General features: G+C 39.4%; 1 protein-coding gene across 1 annotated transcript in view; it reads left to right on the plus strand.

Annotated features, from left to right (window-relative positions):
* Positions 1-26,621, plus strand: part of fdxr (ferredoxin reductase) — a 44,944-nt gene that overhangs the window by 1,021 nt on the left and 17,302 nt on the right. The window contains exons 2-6 of the mRNA XM_072667695.1: positions 10,972-11,066; positions 20,822-20,917; positions 23,483-23,605; positions 24,613-24,726; positions 25,706-25,807. Coding sequence (XP_072523796.1) covers positions 10,972-11,066; positions 20,822-20,917; positions 23,483-23,605; positions 24,613-24,726; positions 25,706-25,807 — 530 coding nt within the window. The remainder of the gene's footprint in view (positions 1-10,971; positions 11,067-20,821; positions 20,918-23,482; positions 23,606-24,612; positions 24,727-25,705; positions 25,808-26,621) is intronic.

Raw genomic sequence — 26,621 nt, forward strand, 5'->3', positions numbered from 1 at the left:
AATGGCTGGTTGGTGTATAATCAGCTCAGTGCTCTGGAATCTAGAAAAGCGATTTCCAGCTTGCAAGGGTTCAAAGTACAGATGGTTGAGATATTGAAAACGCTTGCAGGCCTTAAAAGGTTGTGCTTTTTTTGTTTGTTCACAAAATAATAATAATAATAATAATAATAATACTAATACTAATGTGTGCAGTTTGAAGGTCTTCACAAATGTTCGAATAGATTAAGTATAGAGGGAGTACATTTCTGGGTTGCTAGTAGGGGTGTAACGGTGTAACGGAAGTCGCTTATGCAAACAAACCTAAAAGAAGTCGCTAATGCAAACAAACCTAAAAGAAGTCGCTAATGCAAACAAACCTAAAAGAAGTCGCTTATGCAAACAAACAAACAAACCTAAAAGAAGTCGCTAATGCAAACGAACCTAAAAGAAGTCGCTAATGCAAACAAACCTAAAAGAAGTCGCTTATGCAAACAAACCTTAAAGAAGTCGCTTATGCAAACAAACCTAAAAGAAGTCGCTAATGTAAACGAACCTAAAAGAAGTCACTAATGCAAACGAACCTAAAAGAAGTCGCTAATGCAAACAAACCTAAAAGAAGTCGCTAATGCAAACAAACCTAAAAGAAGTCACTAATGCAAACGAACCTAAAAGAAGTCGCTAATGCAAACAAACCTAAAGAAGTCGCTAATGCAAACAAACCTAAAAGAAGTCGCTAATGCAAACAAACCTAAAAGAAGTCGCTAATGCAAACAAACCTAAAAGAAGTCGCTTATGCAAACAAACAAACAAACCTAAAAGAAGTCGCTAATGCAAACGAACCTAAAAGAAGTCGCTAATGCAAACAAACCTAAAAGAAGTCGCTTATGCAAACAAACCTTAAAGAAGTCGCTTATGCAAACAAACCTAAAAGAAGTCGCTAATGTAAACGAACCTAAAAGAAGTCACTAATGCAAACGAACCTAAAAGAAGTCGCTAATGCAAACAAACCTAAAAGAAGTCGCTAATGCAAACAAACCTAAAAGAAGTCACTAATGCAAACGAACCTAAAAGAAGTCGCTAATGCAAACAAACCTTAAAGAAGTCGCTAATGCAAACAAACCTAAAAGAAGTCACTAATGCAAACGAACCTAAAAGAAGTCGCTAATGCAAACAAACCTAAAAGAAGTCGCTAATGCAAACGAACCTAAAAGAAGTCGCTAATGTAAACGAACCTAAAAGAAGTCGCTAATGCAAACGAACCTAAAAGAAGTCGCTAATGCAAACGAACCTAAAAGAAGTCGCTAATGTAAACGAACCTAAAAGAAGTCGCTAATGCAAACGAACCTAAAAGAAGTCGCTAATGCAAACGAACCTAAAAGAAGTCGCTAATGCAAACGAACCTAAAAGAAGTCGCTAATGCAAACGAACAAACAAACCTAAAAGTCGCTAATGCAAACAAACCTAAAAGAAGTCGCTAATGCAAACAAACCTAAAAGAAGTCGCTAATGCAAACAAACAAACAAACCTAAAAGAAGTCGCTAATGCAAACAAACCTAAAAGAAGTCGCTAATGCAAACAAACCTAAAAGAAGTCGCTAATGCAAACAAACCTAAAAGAAGTCGTTAATGCAAACAAACAAACAAACCTAAAAGAAGTCGCTAATGCAAACAAACAAACCTAAAAGAAGTCGCTAATGCAAACAAACAAACCTAAAAGAAGTCGCTAATGCAAACAAACCTAAAAGAAGTCGCTAATGCAAACAAACCTAAAAGAAGTCGTTAATGCAAACAAACAAACAAACCTAAAAGAAGTCGCTAATGCAAACAAACCTAAAAGAAGTCGCTAATGCAAACACACCTAAAAGTCGCTTATGCAAACAAAATGAAAAGAAGTCACTAATGCAAACAAACCTAAAAGAAGTCGCTAATGCAAACAAACCTAAAAGAAGTCGCTAATGCAAACAAACCTAAAAGAAGTCGTTAATGCAAACAAACAAACAAACCTAAAAGAAGTCGCTAATGCAAACAAACCTAAAAGAAGTCGCTAATGCAAACAAACCTAAAAGAAGTCGTTAATGCAAACAAACAAACAAACCTAAAAGAAGTCGCTAATGCAAACAAACCTAAAAGAAGTCGCTAATGCAAACAAACCTAAAAGAAGTCGCTAATGCAAACAAACCTAAAAGAAGTCGTTAATGCAAACAAACAAACAAACCTAAAAGAAGTCGCTAATGCAAACAAACAAACCTAAAAGAAGTCGCTAATGCAAACAAACCTAAAAGAAGTCGCTAATGCAAACAAACCTAAAAGAAGTCGCTAATGCAAACAAACAAACAAACCTAAAAGAAGTCGCTAATGCAAACAAACCTAAAAGAAGTCGCTAATGCAAACAAACCTAAAAGAAGTCGCTAATGCAAACAAACCTAAAAGAAGTCGCTAATGCAAACAAACAAACAAACCTAAAAGAAGTCGCTAATGCAAACAAACCTAAAAGAAGTCGCTAATGCAAACAAACCTAAAAGAAGTCGCTAATGCAAACAAACAAACAAACCTAAAAGAAGTCGCTAATGCAAACAAACCTAAAAGAAGTCGCTAATGCAAACAAACCTAAAAGAAGTCGCTAATGCAAACAAACCTAAAAGAAGTCGTTAATGCAAACAAACAAACAAACCTAAAAGAAGTCGTTAATGCAAACAAACAAACAAACCTAAAAGAAGTCGCTAATGCAAACAAACCTAAAAGAAGTCGCTAATGCAAACAAACCTAAAAGAAGTCGCTAATGCAAACAAACCTAAAAGAAGTCGTTAATGCAAACAAACCTAAAAGAAGTCGCTAATGCAAACAAACAAACCTAAAAGAAGTCGCTAATGCAAACAAACCTTAAAGAAGTCACTAATGTAAACAAACCTAAAAGAAGTCGCTTATGCAAACAAACAAACAAACCTAAAAGAAGTCGCTAATGCAAACAAACCTAAAAGAAGTCGCTAATGCAAACAAACCTAAAAGAAGTCGCTAATGCAAACAAACCTAAAAGAAGTCGCTAATGCAAACAAACCTTAAAGAAGTCGCTAATGCAAACAAACAAACAAACCTAAAAGAAGTCGCTAATGTAAACAAACCTAAAAGAAGTCGCTAATGTAAACAAACCTAAAAGAAGTCGCTAATGCAAACAAACCTAAAAGAAGTCGCTAATGCAAACAAACAAACAAACCTAAAAGAAGTCGCTAATGCAAACAAACCTAAAAGAAGTCGCTAATGCAAACAAACCTAAAAGAAGTCGCTAATGCAAACAAACCTAAAAGAAGTCGCTAATGTAAACAAACCTAAAAGAAGTCGCTAATGTAAACAAACCTTAAAGAAGTCGCTAATGCAAACAAACCTAAAAGAAGTCGCTAATGCAAACAAACCTAAAAGAAGTCGCTAATGCAAACAAACCTAAAAGAAGTCGCTAATGTAAACAAACCTAAAAGAAGTCGCTAATGCAAACAAACCTAAAAGAAGTCGCTAATGCAAACAAACAAACAAACCTAAAAGAAGTCGCTAATGCAAACAAACCTAAAAGAAGTCGCTAATGTAAACAAACCTTAAAGAAGTCGCTAATGCAAACAAACCTAAAAGAAGTCGCTAATGTAAACAAACCTAAAAGAAGTCGCTAATGCAAACAAACCTAAAAGAAGTCGCTAATGCAAACAAACAAACAAACCTAAAAGAAGTCGCTAATGCAAACAAACAAACAAACCTAAAAGAAGTCGCTAATGCAAACAAACCTAAAAGAAGTCGCTAATGCAAACAAACAAACAAACCTAAAAGAAGTCGCTAATGCAAACAAACAAACAAACCTAAAAGAAGTCGCTAATGCAAACAAACCTAAAAGAAGTCACTAATGCAAACAAACCTAAAAGAAGTCGCTAATGCAAACAAACCTAAAAGAAGTCGCTAATGCAAACAAACCTAAAAGAAGTCGCTAATGCAAACAAACCTAAAAGAAGTCACTAATGCAAACAAACCTAAAAGAAGTCACTAATGTAAACAAACCTAAAAGAAGTCGCTAATGCAAACAAACCTTAAAGAAGTCGCTAATGTAAACAAACCTAAAAGAAGTCGCTAATGCAAACAAACCTTAAAGAAGTCGCTAATGCAAACAAACCTAAAAGAAGTCGCTAATGTAAACAAACCTAAAAGAAGTCGCTAATGCAAACAAACAAACAAACCTAAAAGAAGTCGCTAATGCAAACAAACCTAAAAGAAGTCACTAATGTAAACAAACCTAAAAGAAGTCGCTAATGTAAACAAACCTAAAAGAAGTCGCTAATGCAAACGAACCTAAAAGAAGTCGCTAATGCAAACAAACAAACAAACCTAAAAGAAGTCGCTAATGCAAACAAACCTAAAAGAAGTCGCTAATGCAAACAAACCTAAAAGAAGTCGCTAATGCAAACAAACCTAAAAGAAGTCGCTAATGCAAACAAACAAACAAACCTAAAAGAAGTCGCTAATGCAAACAAACCTAAAAGAAGTCGCTAATGCAAACAAACAAACAAACCTAAAAGAAGTCGCTAATGCAAACAAACCTAAAAGAAGTCGCTAATGCAAACAAACCTAAAAGAAGTCGCTAATGCAAACAAACAAACAAACCTAAAAGAAGTCGCTAATGCAAACAAACCTAAAAGAAGTCGCTAATGCAAACAAACAAACAAACCTAAAAGAAGTCGCTAATGCAAACAAACCTAAAAGAAGTCGCTAATGCAAACAAACCTAAAAGAAGTCGCTAATGCAAACAAACAAACAAACCTAAAAGAAGTCGCTAATGCAAACAAACCTAAAAGAAGTCGCTAATGCAAACAAACAAACAAACCTAAAAGAAGTCACTAATGTAAACAAACCTAAAAGAAGTCGCTAATGCAAACAAACCTAAAAGAAGTCGCTAATGCAAACAAACAAACAAACCTAAAAGAAGTCGCTAATGCAAACAAACCTAAAAGAAGTCGCTAATGCAAACAAACCTAAAAGAAGTCGCTAATGCAAACAAACCTAAAAGAAGTCGCTAATGTAAACAAACCTAAAAGAAGTCGCTAATGCAAACAAACCTAAAAGAAGTCGCTAATGCAAACAAACCTAAAAGAAGTCGCTAATGTAAACAAACCTTAAAGAAGTCGCTAATGCAAACAAACCTAAAAGAAGTCGCTAATGCAAACAAACCTAAAAGAAGTCGCTAATGCAAACAAACCTTAAAGAAGTCGCTAATGCAAACAAACCTAAAAGAAGAAAACAAGTTGCACAACAAAAATAGAGTTTTCTGTGTCGGTGGAAACAAAGACTCAACAGAGCATGACCATCCCATTTGAACTCACCGGCGCCCTTTGAGGAGGTTAGAGCCTAAATAATCCACTTGCAGAAGGATGGAGAAGATGATAAAGAAGTGAAAATGGCCCCACATCACCCGCACCCGGCAGAGACCTGGCAGACCACCAGACCATCAGCTCATCAGGCAAACGGCGCTTAAGCTTTCATGTTTGAGAGATGGAGAAGATCACGTTTCACACATGCATCAGTTCTGACAACATCCGCCTGTGTTCTCTTCACATCATTTCACTGTGAGAAGATGCTGTGGTTCTGAAAGGACATGAACGAGCTGAACGAGAAGAAGCTCCAGAGTCCAAATGAAAACTGAAATCCACATTCCTTAAAGGAGAGACCGCTCTCCTAAACCAAGGTGGACACACTGAGGGCTAAAAAATATGGAATCATTAAGAACGAAAGTAGTGAGATCTTGTCGGTGAGCTAGTCTGAAGAACAGAGCTCGGTTCCTCAGTCCAGCCAGCACAGCGTGGAGGATGTGTTCAACTCCATCAGCAGCAGCAGCAGCAGCAGCTCACCTGATTTACCCTCATTAAGCCCTGATTTACCACCAAACCAGGTGTTGATCTGAGGAGAACTCTAAATAATACTAGACTCCATGAGAGAGGAGAACTCTGGAGATGTTCTAATGATGAACACAGTGATGGAGAACCTCCACCACTTTCTGTAGGAGTGTTACTATTAGTGTTTATTCTAATATCAGTGATTTACTGAGCAGATTTACACTCAGATTTTCACAGGCTGTTGTGTAGTAAGTGTAGCATTGGCCTCTCGGTGTAGGTGAGGGATGAATTAAGGAGGGTGTAGGAGAGGTGTAGGAGGGTGAAGGGGAGAAGTGAAAGAACATTACTTACGTGTTGTGATGATGAAATAACAGCACTGAGTCAATGACGCACAATGACACACTGACTCGCTTCCAGTTCACTACCTTTGCCCTGCATATCTTGGCGGTTTGTTTAGCTTCAACACTCTTGTACTTTTATTATTGTTTATTATTATTATTATTATTATTATTATTATGATGATTATTAGTAGTAATTTTATTATTGTACAGCTTGTGTTGTACACTGTACTGTAAAGTACATTTTAGCTGAATTTGTAATTAATAATTAATTACAAAAATATAAGAATATTATTTAAGGATGTTCCAATCCAATGACTCTGCGGTCGACTCGGGCCTTTTTTGCAATATCTGATATTTATTGCAATATTTAGTCATAGACAAAATGCACTATCAGCATAACATTTTTAAAATCCGCTATCTCAATACTGTCCTATCCCGATTACTGTAGAGATTTTTATATAAAATATGCTGGAGAAGAGCATCTGCTAATCATTGCCTGTCAGCAGCAGAGCAGAACAGCTGCAGGATTTAGGGTGGAACGGAAAGGTCGGGGAAGAGGGAAACTGTAGCCAAGCGTTAGCTCAGAGCCTCGCTGTAAGCGGGCAGCGACGGCAGACGGCCACAGAGCCGAACTGCCAAAAAATAATCATAATAATGCTATAAAAAAAACAGTCTGGTTGTAGTTGAGCTACACCAAGATATTTTCCTCCATTTTCTCCATTTAGGAAGATCTAACGTTCCCCCCCGTCCCGTCTTTACTCCTGAATTACTCCTGATTAGAACCCAGACCATGGTGGAAATGCTCTAATGTTCCACCAGTGAGAGAACCAGGCTCCTTTCTCTGGTTCTAAACCAGCTCTGAGTGGCACATTCAGAACCGAGGAGGAGGCCAATGCTGACTCAGACTGCTGAGTTGTAGCTAAAGGAGCTGGGAGCTGAAAGGTCAGGTGGGTCAGTCAGACTGGACTGTAAGTTATGAAACACAATAGAGTTTAAACCCAAGTTTAAAAAGTTGCTCCGAACAAAGTAGATCAGATTAAAATTTAGTCTGATTCTAGAATCTGAAACTAAACCAGTGAAATCAGGGACATGCCTGATATTATTATACAACACCAGCAATTTTACACCGGCACTCCAAAGTACATACTGCTCAGATTAACTTCCAGAACCACCTAATCTTCGTTCCTTGAGGAACCTGAAGATTATTTAATATTTAAACCCCACTGACGACGTGTGGGACATGGTCACCACTGCTGGAGGTCTGAGAACTGCAGTGGTGAATGGGTGGGTACTGTCCGTTTATTTAATTTATCAAATCAAATTTGTCACATACATAGTAATACACAGTATAACTTGCAGTGAAAGGCTTTTTTGACAGTCTGCCCACATCAAAGCTATTCAGTAAAGATCTAAATTTAAACTTAAACTGAACCTTAACTTAAATAAAATGAAATAAAGTGCAAAAAAATTAAAATAAATAAAATAAAAGTTACATTTAAGTTAACTTTAAGTTAAAAAAAAATAAAATATACAAATATGAAAATATAGAAATATAAGAAGGAAAAAAATATACAGATGGATTTAACACTTTACACTTTAACACTTTTTTCTTATGGTAACAATTTAACACTTGTTACCATAAGACTCATGAAGGGAATATAAATGGTCAAACGCCTTAAAATGTATAAATTAATACTATAAAACGTGGTTGTTCCAAACATTCATCCATACTGGTAAAGCTCAGACGTTGCAAGTACTTGACCTTACTGTCTGTGTACCATCAGGCATTACAAGGACCGGACAAAGACAACACCCATATTCACACAGATGGACACAGATGGAATTTGGCCTCCGCCTCCACCAATCTGTGCAGTGAACACACACACACACACACACACACACACACACACACACACACACACACACACACACTGCAGTTTAAACCCGGCAGGAGCTTTTATTACTCACTGATGATCATCTGATCGGCCTACATTAACGGTCACATTCTCCGCTGACCTTTTGATTCCCAGCATTGTTGACCCTTTTTGGTGTTTATGTCACGGTTTGTTAGTCACAAGATATTTTAATACAAGAAAATGGGGGCCAAACTGGAAAAGCAAACACAAGCACAGGCTAAGCTAATAAACCATAAACTGGCGTGAACCCGAACGTGAACGCAAACACAGGAACGTGCACTGAAAACTAGTCCCTTACGCTGTATTGTGTAAAAACACACTATATACACAAAAGTTCAGAATATACAGCTCAGAAAACAAAAAGGAGCTCCCTACATGATCCGTTTCACTGATTTTACTATGTATAGGCAAAATTTTACTATTTAGAGCATTTATTTATTTATCTGCAGAAATGACAACTGCTCAAAAACAGCTGCTCAAATAATATAAATAAATGATTATAATAATTATAAAGTAAAGAAGTTATTATTCAGAGTTAATCACAGTACTAATATCTGAACTTTGAGAGCATTCAGAAATCACTATGCTGAAATAATAACCCCGACGGCCAATCACAGCTCTCATGTCTCGGCCGGCTCTCCACTAGTCTTTCACATTGCTGTTGGGACTTTATGCCGTTCATAGTCTGCAGATTCAGATAACTCTGCTCTGTTTGATGAGATGACTGGAATATTTGTAATTTCAATTAATTTTAATTTAATTGAATTTGATAATAAATCCAAAATTGTATATACACATCAACACTATACACACATTATTGCACTGTTTAAAATGTACAGGTTTAATATCTAATCCTGGAAGTGTTTACAGTAGAGCTGGCCGATGTGGTAAAAGTGATATATATATTACAATATTTAAAGACATTTTTTTTTTACAAGATCTAATATTTATTGCAATATTTAGTCATAGACAAAAATGCACCAACAGCATAACATTTTTAAAAGCCGCTTTCTCAATACTGACCTATCCTGATTACTGCTGTGATCTTTATTGAAAATATGCTGGAGAAGAGTGTCTGCTAATCATTGCCTTCAGTGAAAAAAAAGAAAGAGAGACCACGAAACATCACACTAAACTGGATGAAATGATGTGACTGAATGAGGACTAGGACTAGTCCTGATTATCCATGACTAGTTCTTGATGATGCAGAGTTTAGTACTGAGTTTGTGTGTTATTGGTGTGCAGGATCTAAAGCTTGTATGTTAAGAAGGTGGAAGGGAAGGGGAGGCAGGGCAGGGAGAGAGTGGAGCATCCTGACTGTCTGGTGGACCTGAGCTGTCCCTCAGTCTGCTGGTTCTAGCCTGAAGAATCCGCAGTCTCCTCCCTGCAGGCTGGAGAACCGGGTGGGTAGGGTTCCCCGCTACGCAGAGGGCTTTCCGAGTGAGGCGGGTGCTGTGTAGCTAAGTCATGGAGGGAGGGGAAAGAGGTGCCAGTGATCTTCTCAGCTGCTCTCATGATGCGCTGGAGGGTCTTCCGGCAGGACGTGGTGCAGACGCTGTACCACACAGTGATGCAGCTGGTCAGGATGCTCTTGATGGAACCTCTGTAGACGGTGTAAATGATGGGGGTTGGGGCTCTGGCTCTTCTCGGCTTGTGAAGGAAGTAGAGATGCTGGTGAGCTTTCCTGACTCCAGTTGCTGCTTCAGGACAGGTCCTCTGAGACGTGAACTCCCAGGAACTTGATACGCTCACCTACTACAGTTGTGTAAACACACTAACTTCAGACACAATATGAAAGAAATGTACAATGCAGGGGGAGTTGTATCATTTCTATAGGGCATAAATGAGTCTGTATGGAATCAAAAATGGTTCTTTTATGGCGATGCTCAAATAACCCTCTGTAGAACCTTCATTTTTACCAATGTAGAAAAGCCCAAGTAAGAAAGCATCCTGGATATTCTCAGCTTCGCCAGTAGAGATGAATATGAGCTCAGTGTTGGTCACCGTTGCTCTTTTTACTTGTGCTGTAATTAGGGATGCACCGATCCGATATTAGGATCAGATATCGGCCCTGATATTAACAAATCAGCTAGATCAGGTATCGGATAAATAATTAGGCCGATCCATGGAACCGATCCTCTCGCTTTGATTTGGTGGTGTGAGACTGCACTAAATGTGCAAATAAATAAATATATGATGATAATGGCGAATTAGTACATATATATATATATTTATATATATATAAATATGTATGTGTTCATTTGTTATATTATATAAAGTCATTTTTAAGTCAATCCTGATGCCTTAAGTCTCTCCCACATGGTGAGGTATACAGTTTATTAATTTAACAGTGGTATCTGACTGATGTCGGGTATCGGCCGATATGCAAAGTTCATGTATCAGTATCGGTATCAGAACTGAAAAAGCCAGATCGTTGCATCCCTATCTGTAATACTATAATAATACAATAATAAACCAATAATACAACTATTACACTGAGCGTAAACCTTAATAAGAGCAGTACTACCAACAATTTCAGGGCATAGTGGAGTGAGGTCTTTATCAAGGCCAAAAGGGAACGTATGCTGATGCAGAATACTGATACACACCTGGTTCTTTGCTCATTTTTGACCATCATCTGACCAATTACAATACTTGAAGACCTTCCTGAGACCTTTCTGAGATGCTGTTGGATCAGGAGGACCATTAGAAACGTGCACAAGCTTGTTTCACCAGAATCAGGACTGGAACTACCTTTGCAGAAAGACCAGCTAACTTTTACTTTAATGGTTTAATGCAGGAAATCTTTAACAGTGTTTGAGTAGTGAGCGAGAGGCATGACCACACTTCCTTTTCTCTCTCTCTATCTCTTCAGCGCGGGGGGTGTCCTCAGCCAGCGGATCCGGGCCGAAGGTGTGCATAGTTGGAGGTGGTCCAGCAGGCTTTTACACTGCACAGCATCTCTTAAAGGTTAGTTTTCATTCCAAGTCCAGTCATTCTTTTACTCTGTTGGGCTCAAAGCATCCATCAAAGCACTAATGGGTTGTCTGCTATGTGGGAAAGCACTCTCAGAGGTGTACAAATACTTCATTATCTTACTAAGTAAACATTACTGGAGTAATTAATTATTTTTCAGTCAGCTTTTTCCATCTACTCCTCACATTTTCACCCAATTATCTGATCTTTCTCCTCCTTACATTTAAAAACAGTCTGTAGTCTAGTATAAAGACTGTGTCCATGGCAGAGACTCAAGAGAGCTGCAGTGAAACGTCCCGACTGAGCCCCACATTTACATTCCAATAAAGCTTATTTATCACACGCCTCTGAAGTCTGACTTTCTGCAGATTTACAGAACTTCTAGACAACGACTCCTCATATTTTCCTCCATGAAGCTCATGTTGATGCTCAGTAGAGCACAGAGACGCTCCTTTAATAGAGCTGATATTACTGAAATGCTTCATTTTCAATGGGCAGATCTGCAGCTGAAACAGGAGCCTAGTGCAGCCCAACATTTTTAACATCAACATTTTAATAGAACATTCTCCTCATTATGGCTTTTAGAGAAATGGATTTTTGGGGAGGGGGGGGGGTAGTGCACTATAGACCCCTGTGGTTCGGCCTAAGCTTTCGGCCTTTGTTTTCCTTCCATTACTTTTACTTTTCTACTTGAAGTGGTTCTGAAACCAGTACTTTTACACTTTTACTGGAGTAAAAAGCTTCAGTTGATACTTCAGCTTCTATAGAAGTCTTTTAAAACCTAGTATCTCCACTCACTTCTACCTGAGGAATGAGTGTCTGTACTTTTCACACCTTTTGATTTTTGATTTTTGTTTTTTGAGTTTGGTGTGTGAACTTTATCGTGGGTGGATGAGTTATTTTGCCGAGGGCACAGTATTACAATCACCCGCAAGATTGGGATGTTCAGACTGGTTCATCTTTCAATCACAAGCTCCCAGGCACACGGCCAACTTTCCACTGCCATTGAATAAAATATCTTGGCGTCGTTCAGTTGGACCTGTTGGACCAAATATAAATGGCTGGCATTCACTGTAACGCAACACCGTGCAAGACTGTGAGTCAGGAAGTGTTTCAGGAATCACCCTTTAGTATTCCAGGGTAATTATTTCATGTACAGACGTGACCAAGGACACCGAACGCAGTCCAGAAATGAAAGAGAAACATAAGAAAAGGGTCCATAATCCTGCTGATCAGCACCAAAAGGAAACCGCATACGAAAATTCACGTCATCATGTCTCGTCAGCCATTGCAGACAGTATTTCATATAATGAAAATGAGTCATTCAATAAAACTGATGCCATTCACATATAATGTTCATCAAATGAAACACTGTCTGCAATAATTAATGCATTAATCTCAAAGCTACATATATAAAACTATTAATTTTAGTATTCTTGTTAAGGTGACATATTAAATAATCTATTTCTTAAAAACATGAAATACTACTTTTCTTAAAACTAATATTATTTGCATGACCATGTGCATGTCTGTTCACACAAATTATCGTGTGTTTATTGAAAGTAAAACCATTTATTTTTTTGTGAAAAGTTATGATTTGTGTGAGTTACCACCCTGTTACACTAACTTGTTGTGTTTTAGTATCTCTAAAAGAGGTTTAATATTAAAAAAAAAATGCATGATAAAATATTTGGAAAATTGCAACATAATAATGCACCTGTTTTTTTTCATCAAATTATTAAAATACTTCCTGACCATTTATTTTTAGGAAATGATAATATATATATATATATATATATATAATATCAGTATTAATATTAGAAAACAAATAGTAATAGTAAATAGTAGTTTTGCTTTGTAAATAACTAGCAAAATCTATACAAAAAAAACCCTTTATTGATCTGGTTGATCACCTAAAAGTTCCCAATAATGTAATAATTCTTGTCACATTTAAAGGCAAGTTTTCTAATAATTCTAATAATATTTTTGATCAGGTTAAGGGCAAAGCTGTATTACATTTATGGGTGTTATTATATCTACATATTATGTAAAATTCCTAGAATAAACAGCACGTCCCCTCAAATTACTCTGAATAGCATCTTGGAAAACATTCCACAATGTGTAGATGAAAATTACATGTGAGTCATGTAACGAAATGGGTGCCAATCACGCCTGCAACGGTTGGAAAGATGCATTAAGCACGGAAATATGTGCCAACGTCTTTCCAAAGCTTAAAGCTATTTTTAATCGTTGCCCATTTTCACCCATCTAACAATGTTGACCAACATTATATTTACACGTAAAATATATTTTTTATATATATATTTTTTTTTTATCAAACCTTTATTATTTTAATGATTTTATGCATGTCAATTTACAAAAAAATGTATTTGTAAAGAAAAAAAAAACAAAACATCTGTTACATTTACATTGTATTTTGGTATATTGCAACTGTTTTCTTCAGTCTGGGTTTGAAGACAGTGAGTCTGGACGCTCGTCTTCAGTGGATCTTAAAGGATGGCGGGTCGAGCCGAGCCGTACTTGAGGCTGGAAGGGCTCTTGGTGCAGATCAGGCTCTTTTGACCATCGCCATCAAGTACGGAGGGGCTGGCTGGTCCAGTCTTGGCTTTGTAGACCAGAGTCAGGGGTCTGAATCTGATGACCTGGGCAGCAGCTACAGGAAGCTACAGTGAAGAGAGAACACAGCGGAGGAGGAACATGGATGAACATGGCTGAAGTCCAGCAGTTCCCAGGATGTACAGCAGCTCTGTCTTGCTGGGGTTGTGTTTGAGGTGTGTCAGACGGTGGGAAAGGAAGGATGAGTTGAGTGTCATCAGTGTAAGAGAACCCATGGGAGGATATCACTTTACCCAGAGAGCTAGTGTAGAGGCCCAAGCACCGAGCCTTGTGGAACACCAGTGGAGAGACTACAAGGAGCGGACGTGTCCCCCTGCCATGTTACCTGGTATGAGCGTCCCTGCAGGTACGATACAAAACAATCGCCAGGCAGAACTGGTAACTCTTCATCCTAAAAGTAGTCCTTAAAGTAGATTAATTGGCGATATTTCTCTACATGGACTAGACAAGCTGTGTGTGTGCATTTGCACATCTGTGTCAGCGATGGGTGCAACTTAAAATAGCTGTATGCCTTCAGTAGAAAGGGGGTGTCCACAAACATTTTGAGATATTGAAAGACAAAGGAAAACTCCTGTTAACCCAGCTCACTAGTTACAGTTGTGGAACTTACTCTAGAAGTGACAGCTGCTGTCAGAGGCCCTGAAGCCATCCTTTTTGGTAAACTTCAGCACCATTGTTTTATACTGCCAGACACGGCATGAGCAGAGGTCTGGCTTGCCCATTCGGATGCAGCCAGCTTCCGCTGAGGCTAAAGCACCTGTCATGACTCACCTCTCCTGTTTGTGGTCTACAAAAGCTTCCTACCAGTGACAGAAAGGTGAGTGGAGACAAGACCTCCTTACACTTTCTTACGCTTCAGTTTTTCTCCTGCGTACAGATAACAAGACATATGGTAAGGATGCCTTAAGACGTCAGACCTGCTGCATAGTTAACTTCCCACTCAGAGCTTCTTCCCACACTGTCTGCAAGGTTTCCAATAAAATCAGTGCCTTTGGGGCCTACCACTGGCCATCTTGTAGTCAGGAATACTTCTCATAATAAACACATAAAAATATGTCTTTGGAAATGTACTATTGTGTAAGATGGTACTCTGGGGATGTGTCAGTTAGCAGTGGAATCCACTTCAAAGGTCACTTGTATTACTAGTCTAGAGCAAATATGCATGCATCACCGCTGGGAGTAAGATAAATTGTTAATTGTTCATAGGACTTAAAATGGTCCAAAATTACTTAATGGACATAGAGGAGTTGTTCTGTCAGTGTGGATTAAGCCTAGTCATGGGGTTCTCTTTTATAGGGAAGTTCATTTTAGTTAAGTTCGTTTTAGTTAAGTTAAGTTATGGTGAACTCTACTGTCTGTCCCAAAACACTGCACCAGTCAAACAGTGCCTTGTTTGTTATGATGAATGGAGACACAGCCAAATTTTTATGAACTTTATTGAAGTCCTTTCTTCCATAAATGAACTTCTCATAGAGTTTAGATAATGTAATTTATATTGCGAACCTCATTGTAATGAAATGATGTTCAGTATTTTACAGATAAAATATTCACACAGCTTTCCACAGACTAGCCCCATAAATAATGACCTCTTTATCATAAAGAGTTACGAAGCTCATCAAACAAGGCTAATGTTCTATAATGCTTCCTTATTCGCCCAGGCACTTAGGCTGACTAAGCAGCACGTTCAGTCCCACTTTGCAACGTCAATGAAGGACAATGGGCCAAAATGTGTTTTCTGACTCTCAAATGTAGTATGAATTATTTCTGCCATTGATGAATTATTAACAGGAGGTTGCTCTTCCTCTAGCTAGAACCATATGCATTATGAAATGCATCAACACGCATAAGGGAAGCTACCATGAATTTATTTATTTAGTTCTGGGGAGTCTAAATGCAAAGACGACAGATGACATGGTCTATTTAATGAATGATCAGGTATATCTGATTTTATGTTTGAATTATTTTCTTTATTTTTCTTTTATTATAATATTGTTAAACAAATAATGGGTGTATATGTGCAGCACACTACATGTAAACAAGCCTCAAAACTCTTCACATAGTTACAAATCATTACCTACAAAGAAGGTTTTGTAAACAGATTTAGAAAATGGTTTATTGGAAATGCTTCCAATTACTACAAGTGTTGTATATCAACCATGACATGTTTGGTATCCAGAATTTGCTTTCTTAGCTTTACAGTGGAGCTAAGAAGTTAATAGCGCCAAAAGATTGTATGTGATAGAAGTATAAGCTACACTCGAAATAGAGTTTATTAAGAAATGCCATGGCAGAACCATTTATGGTTCCATTTAGAACTATTTTTGTAAAAGAGTGAAGTGTGAAGATGCTTTTAAAGATTTAAAGAAGTTTTAAATTAATTAAGTTAAATTAAGTTAATTTTCTCTTTTAGAAAAAGGGTTCTTATGGGACAAATGTCTCTTCTATGGCATCACTCAGAAACCCTTTGTTGTACCTTTATTCTTTAAGCCTCCCATTGTACCTGTAGTACACCAAACATGTCTTGCCAGGCTGGTGAGGACAGACAGGAGGGTCTTGTGGTCCACTGTGTCAAATTCTGCGGAGAGGTTCGAGGAGAATCAGGGCGGATGGCAGTTTGGCAGATTTGGCTGCATGAAGCCAGACTGGTTAGAGACCTGTAGATTGTTCTAACTGGGAAGAAGAGGCTGTTGGTTGTAGACGGAGCGTTCGAGGGTGGGTGTTAGGGAGGATATTGGTAGTTGTCGATGTCCAAGCTGTCTAGAGTTGGTTTCTGTAAGATGGGGACAGCTCTGGCAGTCTTGAAGGTGGATGGTACATGGAGCTGTTTATGATGGAGGAGGTTTGGAGCAAAAGTGTGAATGGAACAGGGTGTAGCAGACAGGTGGTGGGATGGGGTTGTGATAGGAGGTCGTTTGTGGAAAGAGGAGAGAAGCAGGACGGAGCAGGACAAAATCTTCCGGGGACAGGGTGGGTGTTGGGGGAGTAGGAGGTTTGAAGAGGGGGGGGGGGGGAGCTTTTCCTGCATGGTCTTACTCTAATACACATTTAGCATGAATTTAATGCTCAATAATAATAATAATAATAATAATAATAATTTGGACACACTTTATTTGAAAGTCTCCACATGTTGAACATATTGCTTATTATATTATAGTATATTATATTATGTTATATTTTATTATATTATATTATGTTACATTATTGTATTATGCAGGGAGCAGTCTTGTCGGCTGGGGGGGGGCACGTTGCCAGGGATTTCTGGTGGTTCTGGTGCTTTAGCTTCTTTTCATCTTATGCATTGGTGTAGCCTGTATAACAGACCGACTCGGGTCATAGACTTGTTTTTTGTTGGTTGTTTTTTTTTTTCTCATGGAAAAAATAGTTTGAAACAGGTCTGAAGTTGATCAGATGTTCACCCACCCTACGGACGTCAGAGCTGCTAGCTGAGACTTGCCTGCATATTTCTTTAAGTGAGTGATGCAATATTGGGAATAAGAGATACTCTGTATGGACAAAAGTATTGGGACACCTACTTATTTACTCTGTCTTTAGAAATCAAGGTTGTTAAAAAGAGCCGATCCTGCTTTTGTTGGAGTTACTCTCTCTACTGTCCAGGGAAGAAGAAGGCTTTCTACTAGATTTTGGAGGAGCATTGCTGCGACCCCCACCTTACCTCATCATCCCCAACTTATTCCAGAAGTATTGGATGGAGCTCCTCCATCCATCATTCCAGAGGACTCAGTTCTTCCAGTTCTCCACAGCTCAGTGCTGCTGGGGGGCTTTATACCCCTCTCTAGCCCATGCCTGGCAATATTAGGCAGCCTGGTGTCAGCCCCAGAGGGTCCTATTCTATTGGCAGTACTTTTCTGCTTAAACTAGACAAGCTGTGTGTGTTTTTGCTGTGTCAACAATAGGTGCAGCTTAAAGTAAGAGTGCATTTATTAGAAGGGGTGTCCACAAACATTTGGACAACTAATTGATTACTGATTGATCGAAGCTGTGTTCTGATTGGCTGGTTTACGGCACCCCTATATGCCTATAATCCCTATATTCTAGCATAGTTACACGCATAGTGCTGCTGCCCTCTCAGCCGGATGTGCTGTTAGCAGGCTGTAGCGGATTAGTAGCATGTAGCCTTGTCTCCACTAACCTACCTCTAGTTTGGCTACCTCTAGTGTTTAGCTCCAGTTTGGTTCAGCTGAGGTAGTCCAGCTTGTTTTCAAGGGAGTGGACGATGGAGAGAATAGTGTTAGCTTCTAGCCTAGAACAGATCCCTGTTTACCCTTCTGGCCTTCGCTTCATAAGGTGCTGAGTTTGAGCTCCCCTGTAGCGACCCCGTATTCCCATAGCTAGCAGAGCCTGGAGGTCCTGACTGTCCTGAAGTCGCTGTCGAGGTTTACCGTTTCACCTGCTATGACTAGGGCTTTCTGTAGTGGGCGGGGTTTATGTTTATTTTAGGATCATACATATAATGAGTGAAGACTGTGATGTAACAGTTTTGGGGGTTTGGAATTGGCCTGTTTTCCAGCTCTGTTTTGGTTCTGCTGGATGTTTTCTGAACTCTCATTAATCAAGGACGTCAAGATAAACACAGTATAACATCCTTTTTTTATTTGTACAGTTTTGGCACTCTTCTTATTTTAACGCTGGAAATAAAGGAAACTAGAAGCTTGCTTTGGTTCAGATGACCATAACAGCCTCAAACAGCTGTTATGGACAATAAACAGTTTTCTGGGTCCAAACTTCCTGTGCTAACCCAGTGTACTATTCCCTTATGCCCTTTTCCACATCCCCCCTCCCTTGCTTTTCCTTCCCCTTGACTTTATAGTTCAGTGATTTATTTTCGGTCGTTTTCTTTTAGTTCACGAGGTGAAGGCAGCATATTTGGCATGCATTAAAAATCTGTTCTGACCTACATGTTTCAGGGCCCTTTCTGTTCTGTCTCTATTGGTTATCAGACAGAGCCAAATGGGGGCTGGTACACATAATAGAGGTGTCCTGATGAATATTCAGTGATCACCTTGTTTTTTTTAAAACCATTCCTTTCTTATCCTCTTTTTTATTATTCTTCTTTTTATGTATTATAGACCAGCGTTCCTACATGTCATGATACATCAGGAATCCCCGAGAATTCTGATGCTTTTTTTTTCCAGTCATGGAAAATAAGTCGATTGCGAAAATAGTCTGGAAATAAAAGTGAAACCATGGAAATGTTTAATTGTTGAGCCACTGTTGATACAAGCCAACCTTGTATCTCAAATTTAGCGGATTTTCACTTTTTGACATAATGTGAATCTTGCAGTTGTTCCTAAAATTGGGAGGAATGGACCAATAGAAAATCTCCAAATGACTCCAATTAATATTAAAATTATTTTTCTTTCTTTCTTTGCACTTTTTCTTCGTCTAACACCCAGCCACCTGAACTTTTTACCCTTTTCCCGTTTTTCTAACATATGTAAACATATGAACGGTATTGGGAAATGGAGATACTCCATATGGACAAAAGTATTTGGACACCTGCTCATTCATTGTTTCCTCTGAAATCAAGGGTGTTAATAAGAGCTGATCCCGCTTTTGTTGGAGTAACTGTCTCTACTGTTTAGGGAAAAAGGCTTACTAGATTTTGGAGGAAAATTGAGATGAATGGACCAATATAAATTCTCCAAATGACTTATGAATAAAATATTTTTACATCAATTTCCATTAAAACTCTTTTTCTCCAGAGTTGCTTTTGAAATCAAGAATAATAATAAAGTGTTTGCTGCAGTAACGACCTCTACTCTTCTGCAAAGGCCTTACGCTACATTTTGTAACATTTCTGTGAGGATTTGAAGGCACTGGGCCACAAGAACATTTGCGAAGTCCGGTACTGTTAATGGATGATTAGTTCTAGATAAAAAATGTCACTCAGACTTACCCCAGGGGTGTTGACTAGAGCTCCAGCAGAAGCCAGTTCCGCTCCGCTCCACAGCCCAGTGCTGCAGGCCTTTACACCCCTCTATGTACCTCGTGGCATTGGGCATGCTGTCTTTTGACCTACGCATGGCTGCTCGAGGGCATGCTGTTTTATTGGCTGTACGACCGGGATATAAAACCCTCCAGCATTGAGCTGTGGAGCAGTGGAAGAACTGTGTTCTCTGGAATGATGGATGGTGGAGCTCCATCCAGTACTTTTGGGATGTGGAGTTGTGGAGTTGGGGATGATGAGGTGGGGTGGTGATCATTATCCAACATCCTGACCTCTCTAACGCTCTTGTCACTGAATGCAATCAAATCCTCACAGCAATGTTCCTCCAAAAACTAGTAGAAAACCTTAATGTTTTGGCTGATCTGTATAACTGTAAGATATATAAGCCCAAATTAGTATAGAATAAAACTGTCTTGTGGACCAGAAGCACATGCTTGTATGTTATATGGATCTCAAGCCTCTAATCTCTATGGTTACATATCTATATTCGTATTCATATGTAGGCTTTTATGGTCAGCAGAAAGTAACAGATTTGTGCGATTGGCCCGCCTTTCTTCAGTGTTTACTGATGGTTCTCATCTGCATCTGATCTGTCCTCACTTGTATAGTCTGATGAATCCTGTGTTTACACACTGAAATTAGAATAAACACTAATAAAAGTGGTGGTTCTCCATCACTGTGTTCATCATTAGAACATCGCCAAAGTTCTCCTCTCTCATGGAGTCTAGTATTATTTAGAGTTCTCCTCATATCAACACCTGGTTTGGTGGTAAATCAGGTGAGCTGCTGCTGCTGCTGCTGATGGAGTTGAACACATCCTCCACACTGTGCTGGCTGGACTGGGGGGCGTCCAAGAGAAACCTGGAGGAACCGAGCTCTGTTCTTCAGACTAGCTCACCGACAAGATCTCACTACTTTCTCTCTTCAGAATGAGAAGCTCTTGTTTCTCCTTTTTACTGGATTCATGTTCACCTGCTTTATCTGTTCTGATGAGATCTGGAGCTTCTACAGTAAAAAATGAGACCTGGGGCAGTGTATTTGATTCCAGATCTTTTTCTGTGATCTAAAGCAAACAACATGCAGGGGCCGATCCTCTCTCGAATACTGTCTCTCTGTTTTAAACAACCTATGTGTTTTGTCTCAGGCTCGGGATGACGTTACTGTGGATGTGTACGAGCGCCTGCCTGTCCCGTTTGGCCTGGTTCGATTTGGAGTGGCCCCCGATCACCCAGAGGTTAAGGTTAGTTTTCATTGCTCTGGATTCAACGAACCTCAGCAAGGACCAAAGCACCGAACACAGCACCAACCAACTGTCTGCAGTGCTAACAGACACAGCAGCTGAGCTCAGCAGGGTCTGAGCAGGCTACCTGAGATGCCAGCAGCCAGGCTCAGCAGGGCCGCAATGCTAACAGACACATCAGCAAGAACCCACAGGGTTGTAGCCACGATGCTAACAAACACAACAGGAGGCTCAGCAGGGTTTGTAGCCGCAATGCTAGCAGACACAGCAGCCGGGCTCAGCAGCTCTGCGATGCTGTTGCTCTAGTGCGACACCTAGTGGCGGAAAGCGTCATACAGCACGCCTTTAATACAGCGGAGTGTGTGATATAGTAAGGTTAATGATGCAGTGGAGCTCAGATCACTTATTTATGGTGGGTCAGTAGATATGTTCAGAACTACTGTGAGGATTTGATTGCATTCAGCTACAAGAGCTCTAGTGTGGTCAAGATGTTGCATCAGGCATGGCGCCAATAGGTTAACGTTTATCTCCTCCAGGGAGTCCTAGTCTATTGGCAGTACAGGGACTAGACCAGCTGTGTGTCAGATATATGTAATCCACATTCACACACTCAAACCGTCTGTGTCCAAATGTTTGTGGACACCCCTTCTGATGATTGCATATATTAACATAAGATAATGCTTTATTAGTCCCACAGTGGGGAAATTCTCAGTGTCACAGCAGAAAAGGGATAGCAAGACACTCAGATGCAGAAACGTAGATAAATTACCAATATAAACACAATATAAATAATAGAAGTAAAAAAGTAATAACAATATTATTTACAGATTATTTACAGGTAATCGCAAATGACTCTTAATTGCACATGTGGGGTGGTGGGGGTCGGGGGAGGGTATTGCACATTGTATTTTTGCATTAAGGGATCTCTATTCCCTGAACGTGTGTGTGTGTGTGTGTGTGTGTGTGTGTGTGTGTGTGTGTGTGTAGAGTTAAGTGTGTGTGTGTAAGTGGAAAAACACTCAAAAGTCCTTGAATCTTGGCAGTTTTTCTCTTTATGTTGCATCATCAGTCTTATGGGGAATGGGCCAATAGAAATGCTCTGAAATTATGTTGACACCCATTAAATGTTATTAGGGGTTTTCCTTCTTCTGTAAAGTTGCTGTTTTTAAGCATGTTGCATGACGCTCAGATATCAGACCAAGCCTATCTTTCCGCTGATAAAATGCTGGTGTGTGGTACTTTCCTAGAAGAAAGCACCAAAAAAATACTGCATAGTTTACATAGTTTTAAGGCACGATCACAAAACTTTCCCTAAGCCTTCTTTTCATGCCCTTAAGTGCTGTTTGTTCTCTCGTTTACATTTACTTTCATTTCCTTACATCCACACTTCTACCACGCACAGCTGGTTTCCTTGCTTTTCAAGCTCATCCTGCTTTTGGCATCTTTGTGATTCTGGTTCTTGGGGTTTTCTCTGCTTATCCCTTTTGTTTGTCTCATGTTTCTCTTTATGTTGAGTTAAGCTCAACACCCCATGGTTTCCTCTGTGATCCTTTCTTTTCTCAGCTTTGCATCATCCTATAGAAACGCAGGACCGTTCAGGGTGGAGCGATAGCTCTTCAATATTTAACCCCTCACCAACAACCCCCCACCCCCCCGGCCCCACACACACATTTGGTAGGTACTGACCACTGCATTCCAGGAAACCCAGTCGTCTAGAACATCACAGTTTGATTCTTGTAACCCATCCATCACTGTTCACGTGCTGCCTACTGTAGTGTTTTTCCACTTCACCTGTAAGTGGTGCTAATGTTATGGCTGATCCCATGTAACCTTTCGCTTAAGGTTTTCTTTAGCAGTTGAAAGATTCAGTTTTCACACTGACCTCTCTAGTAGAAACAAGAACTAATAAAGTAGTACCTTTATTTTTAATATAGGTCTCTTAATTATTTAATTATTAATTACCAGCTATATTCTCAGTTTCTCTGGTTTTACTATGTATAGGCAGTGTGTTTAAGGTAAATGAACATTTGCGTTGTATTTAATAAACCATGGACAACATTTCCCCTAAATTCCAAATAAAATAATATTATTTAGAGCATTTATTTATTAGCAGAAATGACAACTGCTCAAAATCAACTGCTCAGATAATGCAGACAAATGATGATAATAATTATAATGTAAAGAAGTTATTATTCAGATTTAAACAGTACTAATATCTGAACTTTGAGAGCATTCAGAATCACTATGCTGAAATAACCTCGACGGCCAATCACAGCTCTCATGTCTCGGCCGGCTCTCCACCAGTCTTTCACATTGCTGTTGGGAATTTATGCCGTTCATAGTCTGCAGATTCAGATAACTCAGCTCTGTTTGATGAAATTCCTAGAAGAAAACGACTGCCGTACACACAGAGAAGTGGTATGTTATATGGCTTTCAGGACTTCTTTCAGGGGGTCAGCTTGGCCTCCTGCGGCAGCATCTCTCCCCTCTGTCCTTGAGAGGAAGGTCAGTGGTCATAAATATTTACATTTTTGCACGGTTTGTTTGTTTTTTTTTTTCTTCTAGAATGTCATTAATACGTTCACACAGACGGCCCAGCACCAGCGCTGCTTTTTCCATGGAAATGTAACCGTGGGTACGGACATCACTGTGGAGGAGCTGAAGAAGGCCTATCACGCTGTCGTGCTGGTGAGAACCTTTTGATTGTGTTGGACTGCTGTGAATTGTAATAAGCTGAAATGGTGTACACACATGATAAGCACACGTACCTGTAAAGGATACTCTACTACACATATGTCCACTGTCAAGTAAAAACCTTGTATCTACATTTTTTCTGATTTCCATTTCTGACATAATGTGAACCTGGCAGTTGGTCTTTACCTTATGTCCAATTTTCATGATGAATGGGCCAATAGAAATGCTCCAAAGTGACTAGAAGTAAAATCTATTTACATTGACTTTCATTGAAAATTTAAAATTTTTGTTTCCATCTCCTGTAAAATTGCTGTTTTGGAGAATTAAAGTCTATTTACAGAAACTTAGTCCATAAATAACACCTTATTCTATGAAACAAATATGTACAGCATTGTCAAACTTTACAAAAAAGCCATTGTCTGATTAAATTAAATAAAGAACAGTCTAAAAAGTAACATGCATCTCCAAAATATCAGTTTTACAGGACTTTCCAGTGGAAGTCAATGTAAGTCATTTTGGAGCGTTTCTATTGGTCCATTAAAAATGTTGCCACTACATAAATAAACAGGTTCACATGTCAAAAAGTGAAAAACACTATATGGACAGAAGTACTGGGACACCTGCTCATGCACTGTTTCTTCTGAAATTTCTGACTTTCTACTAGGTTTTAGAGAAGCACTGATGTGAGGATTTGATTGCATTCAGCAACAAGAGTGTTGGTGAGGTCAGGATGTTTCACTGCTCTACAGATCAATGCTGGGAGTTTTTATATCCTCCTACAGCCCACGCCTGGGATTAGGCGGCATGGTGCCAATAGGTTCATGTTTATTTATCTGCTCCACAGAGTCCTATTGGCAGTACTTCTTCTCTATAGGGACTAGACAAAATATGTGTGTGTGTATATTTGCACATCTGTGTCAGAAATGGAGATATGAGGTTGTTTTTGCCTTTGTATCAGTACTTTACTCATTTTTACACTGATAAGTAATTTGTTTATGCAGAGTTATGGTGCAGAAGCCAATCGCTTCATGGGAGTTCCTGGAGAAGACCTGGCCGGTGTTTTCTCAGCCAGAGATTTCGTAGGGTGGTACAATGGGCTTCCCAACAACAGAATGGTAATTTGCAGCCTTCGTTGCGAAGAGTTTCACTGGGAAACTGCAGTGGCTATGGGTTCCAGTCTTGCAGTGCCCTGTTTTAGTGTTTTAGGCCCTTTATAGCAAAAAAAGGCTTTCCAGCCAGGAACTTTCCTGAGATTTGTAACAGTACACTGTCAGCGAACTCACTGAAATTCTCGTCTTGCACCAATTACAAACATCTGGTGTTTGACACTCTCACGAAATTGACCAAATACTGTACATATGAACTTTGATGAGCATGTAGACTGTTTTTATTAATGTATAAACCAATGATCTGGATTTAGCCTTGTTTACATTTACATTTAAGGCATTTAGCAGATGCTCTTCTCCAGAGCGACTTACAAAAGTGCTTCACTATTTACCCAAGAAAACCTCAGCTACTTTAAATAGACTAAACATTTAAAGATCCTCTAATCTTAGACTCTACTAAACACAAGTCAGTAAGGAGACCACTCTGCTATTCACCCAAGTATTCTCAGAAGAGGAGGATCTTCAGTCTGGGTTTGAAGACAGCGAGTGTTGGACTCTGCTGTTCGGACACCCAGGAGAAATTTGTTCCACCACTTCGGTGCAGGACAGAAAAAAGCCTGGGCGCTCGTCTTCAGTGGATTTTGAGGGATGGCGGGTCGAGCCGAACCGTACTTGAAGCTGGAAGGGCTCTCGGTGTGGATCGGCTTTTGAGTATTGCCATCAAGTACGGAGGGGCTGGTCCGTTTGTGGCTTTGTAGACCAGCGCCAGGGTTTACATGGTTTACATCTTCAGCCTCTAATAAGGCTTTAAACAATGACATCACAAAAAAAAAAAAAAATAAATGTAAGGGAGTTCTTCAGGGCTGGAAGTGAGAGCTAATGGAGCTCCTAGAGCTTTTTATACCTTCTACAGGCAGCAGTCCAGATGCATCTAATTTCTCAACACGTTTCTTACTTCTTTTTCTGTTGTTGTTTTTTTTACCTACAGCTCAATCCGGACCTGAACTGTGACACGGTGGTGATTTTAGGACAAGGCAATGTGGCGCTGGACGTGGCCAGAATCCTGCTGTCTCCACTGGACTTGCTGAAGGTCACCTACACGGCAAATCCATTGTAGTTAGATTCAGTTCAGATTTAGATTTGACCTGAAGCAGCTTTGCAGAACTCTGGGTCCAAGCCCCTTGTGATGAGTGTAGAAGGTAACACCACCACCCTCCCAGTGGAAGATTAGGGTTCGATTTTTCCAGCCAGACTCCTAATGCTTCCTCCTAAGTCGCTTCGGTTCAGAACGGCATTATGGGAAACGTTCCTCAATACAGAAGGAGGAGATTATTAGAGACACATTATTAGACAGAATTATTAGACAGATTAATGATTGAAGCCCTTCAGGGTTTATCCTAAGGTTATTAGAGTGTGAGCAGAGACTCCATCAGCTTGGCTAGTGAAGAGGTGTCAGAAGGTAGCACAGACATTGCACTCTTAAAAATAAACAGCAATGCAGCAGAACCCAGCTCCTCAAATCTGGATTTTGTTCTCTCTGGAAGTTCAGGAAACTGTTAATGGAATTGATTGGCTGTGCAGTGTCACACCCACCAAGGATAAGAAAGTCCAGGACTGGAAACTGGATTCAGGCTCCAGATTTGAGGACCTCTTTGAGTACAGTATATTGTTTCAGCATTGTCATCGCAATGTGCACATGCACAGTAGTCGCATCACAGGATGGGCAGTGTCGCATAAGTCAAATTAAATGAAACACGTCATTAAACACAACAGAAATCTAATTTGCCATGATTTATCTACAGTGGGGGAAAAAAAGTATTTAGTCAGTCACTAATTGTGCAAGTTCTCCCACTTAACAAAATGAGAGAGGCTGTAATTGACATCATAGGTAGACTCAACTATGA

This window comes from Salminus brasiliensis, chromosome 22 (genome assembly GCF_030463535.1).
Source record: "Salminus brasiliensis chromosome 22, fSalBra1.hap2, whole genome shotgun sequence".
Taxonomy (NCBI): Eukaryota; Metazoa; Chordata; class Actinopteri; order Characiformes; family Bryconidae; genus Salminus; species Salminus brasiliensis.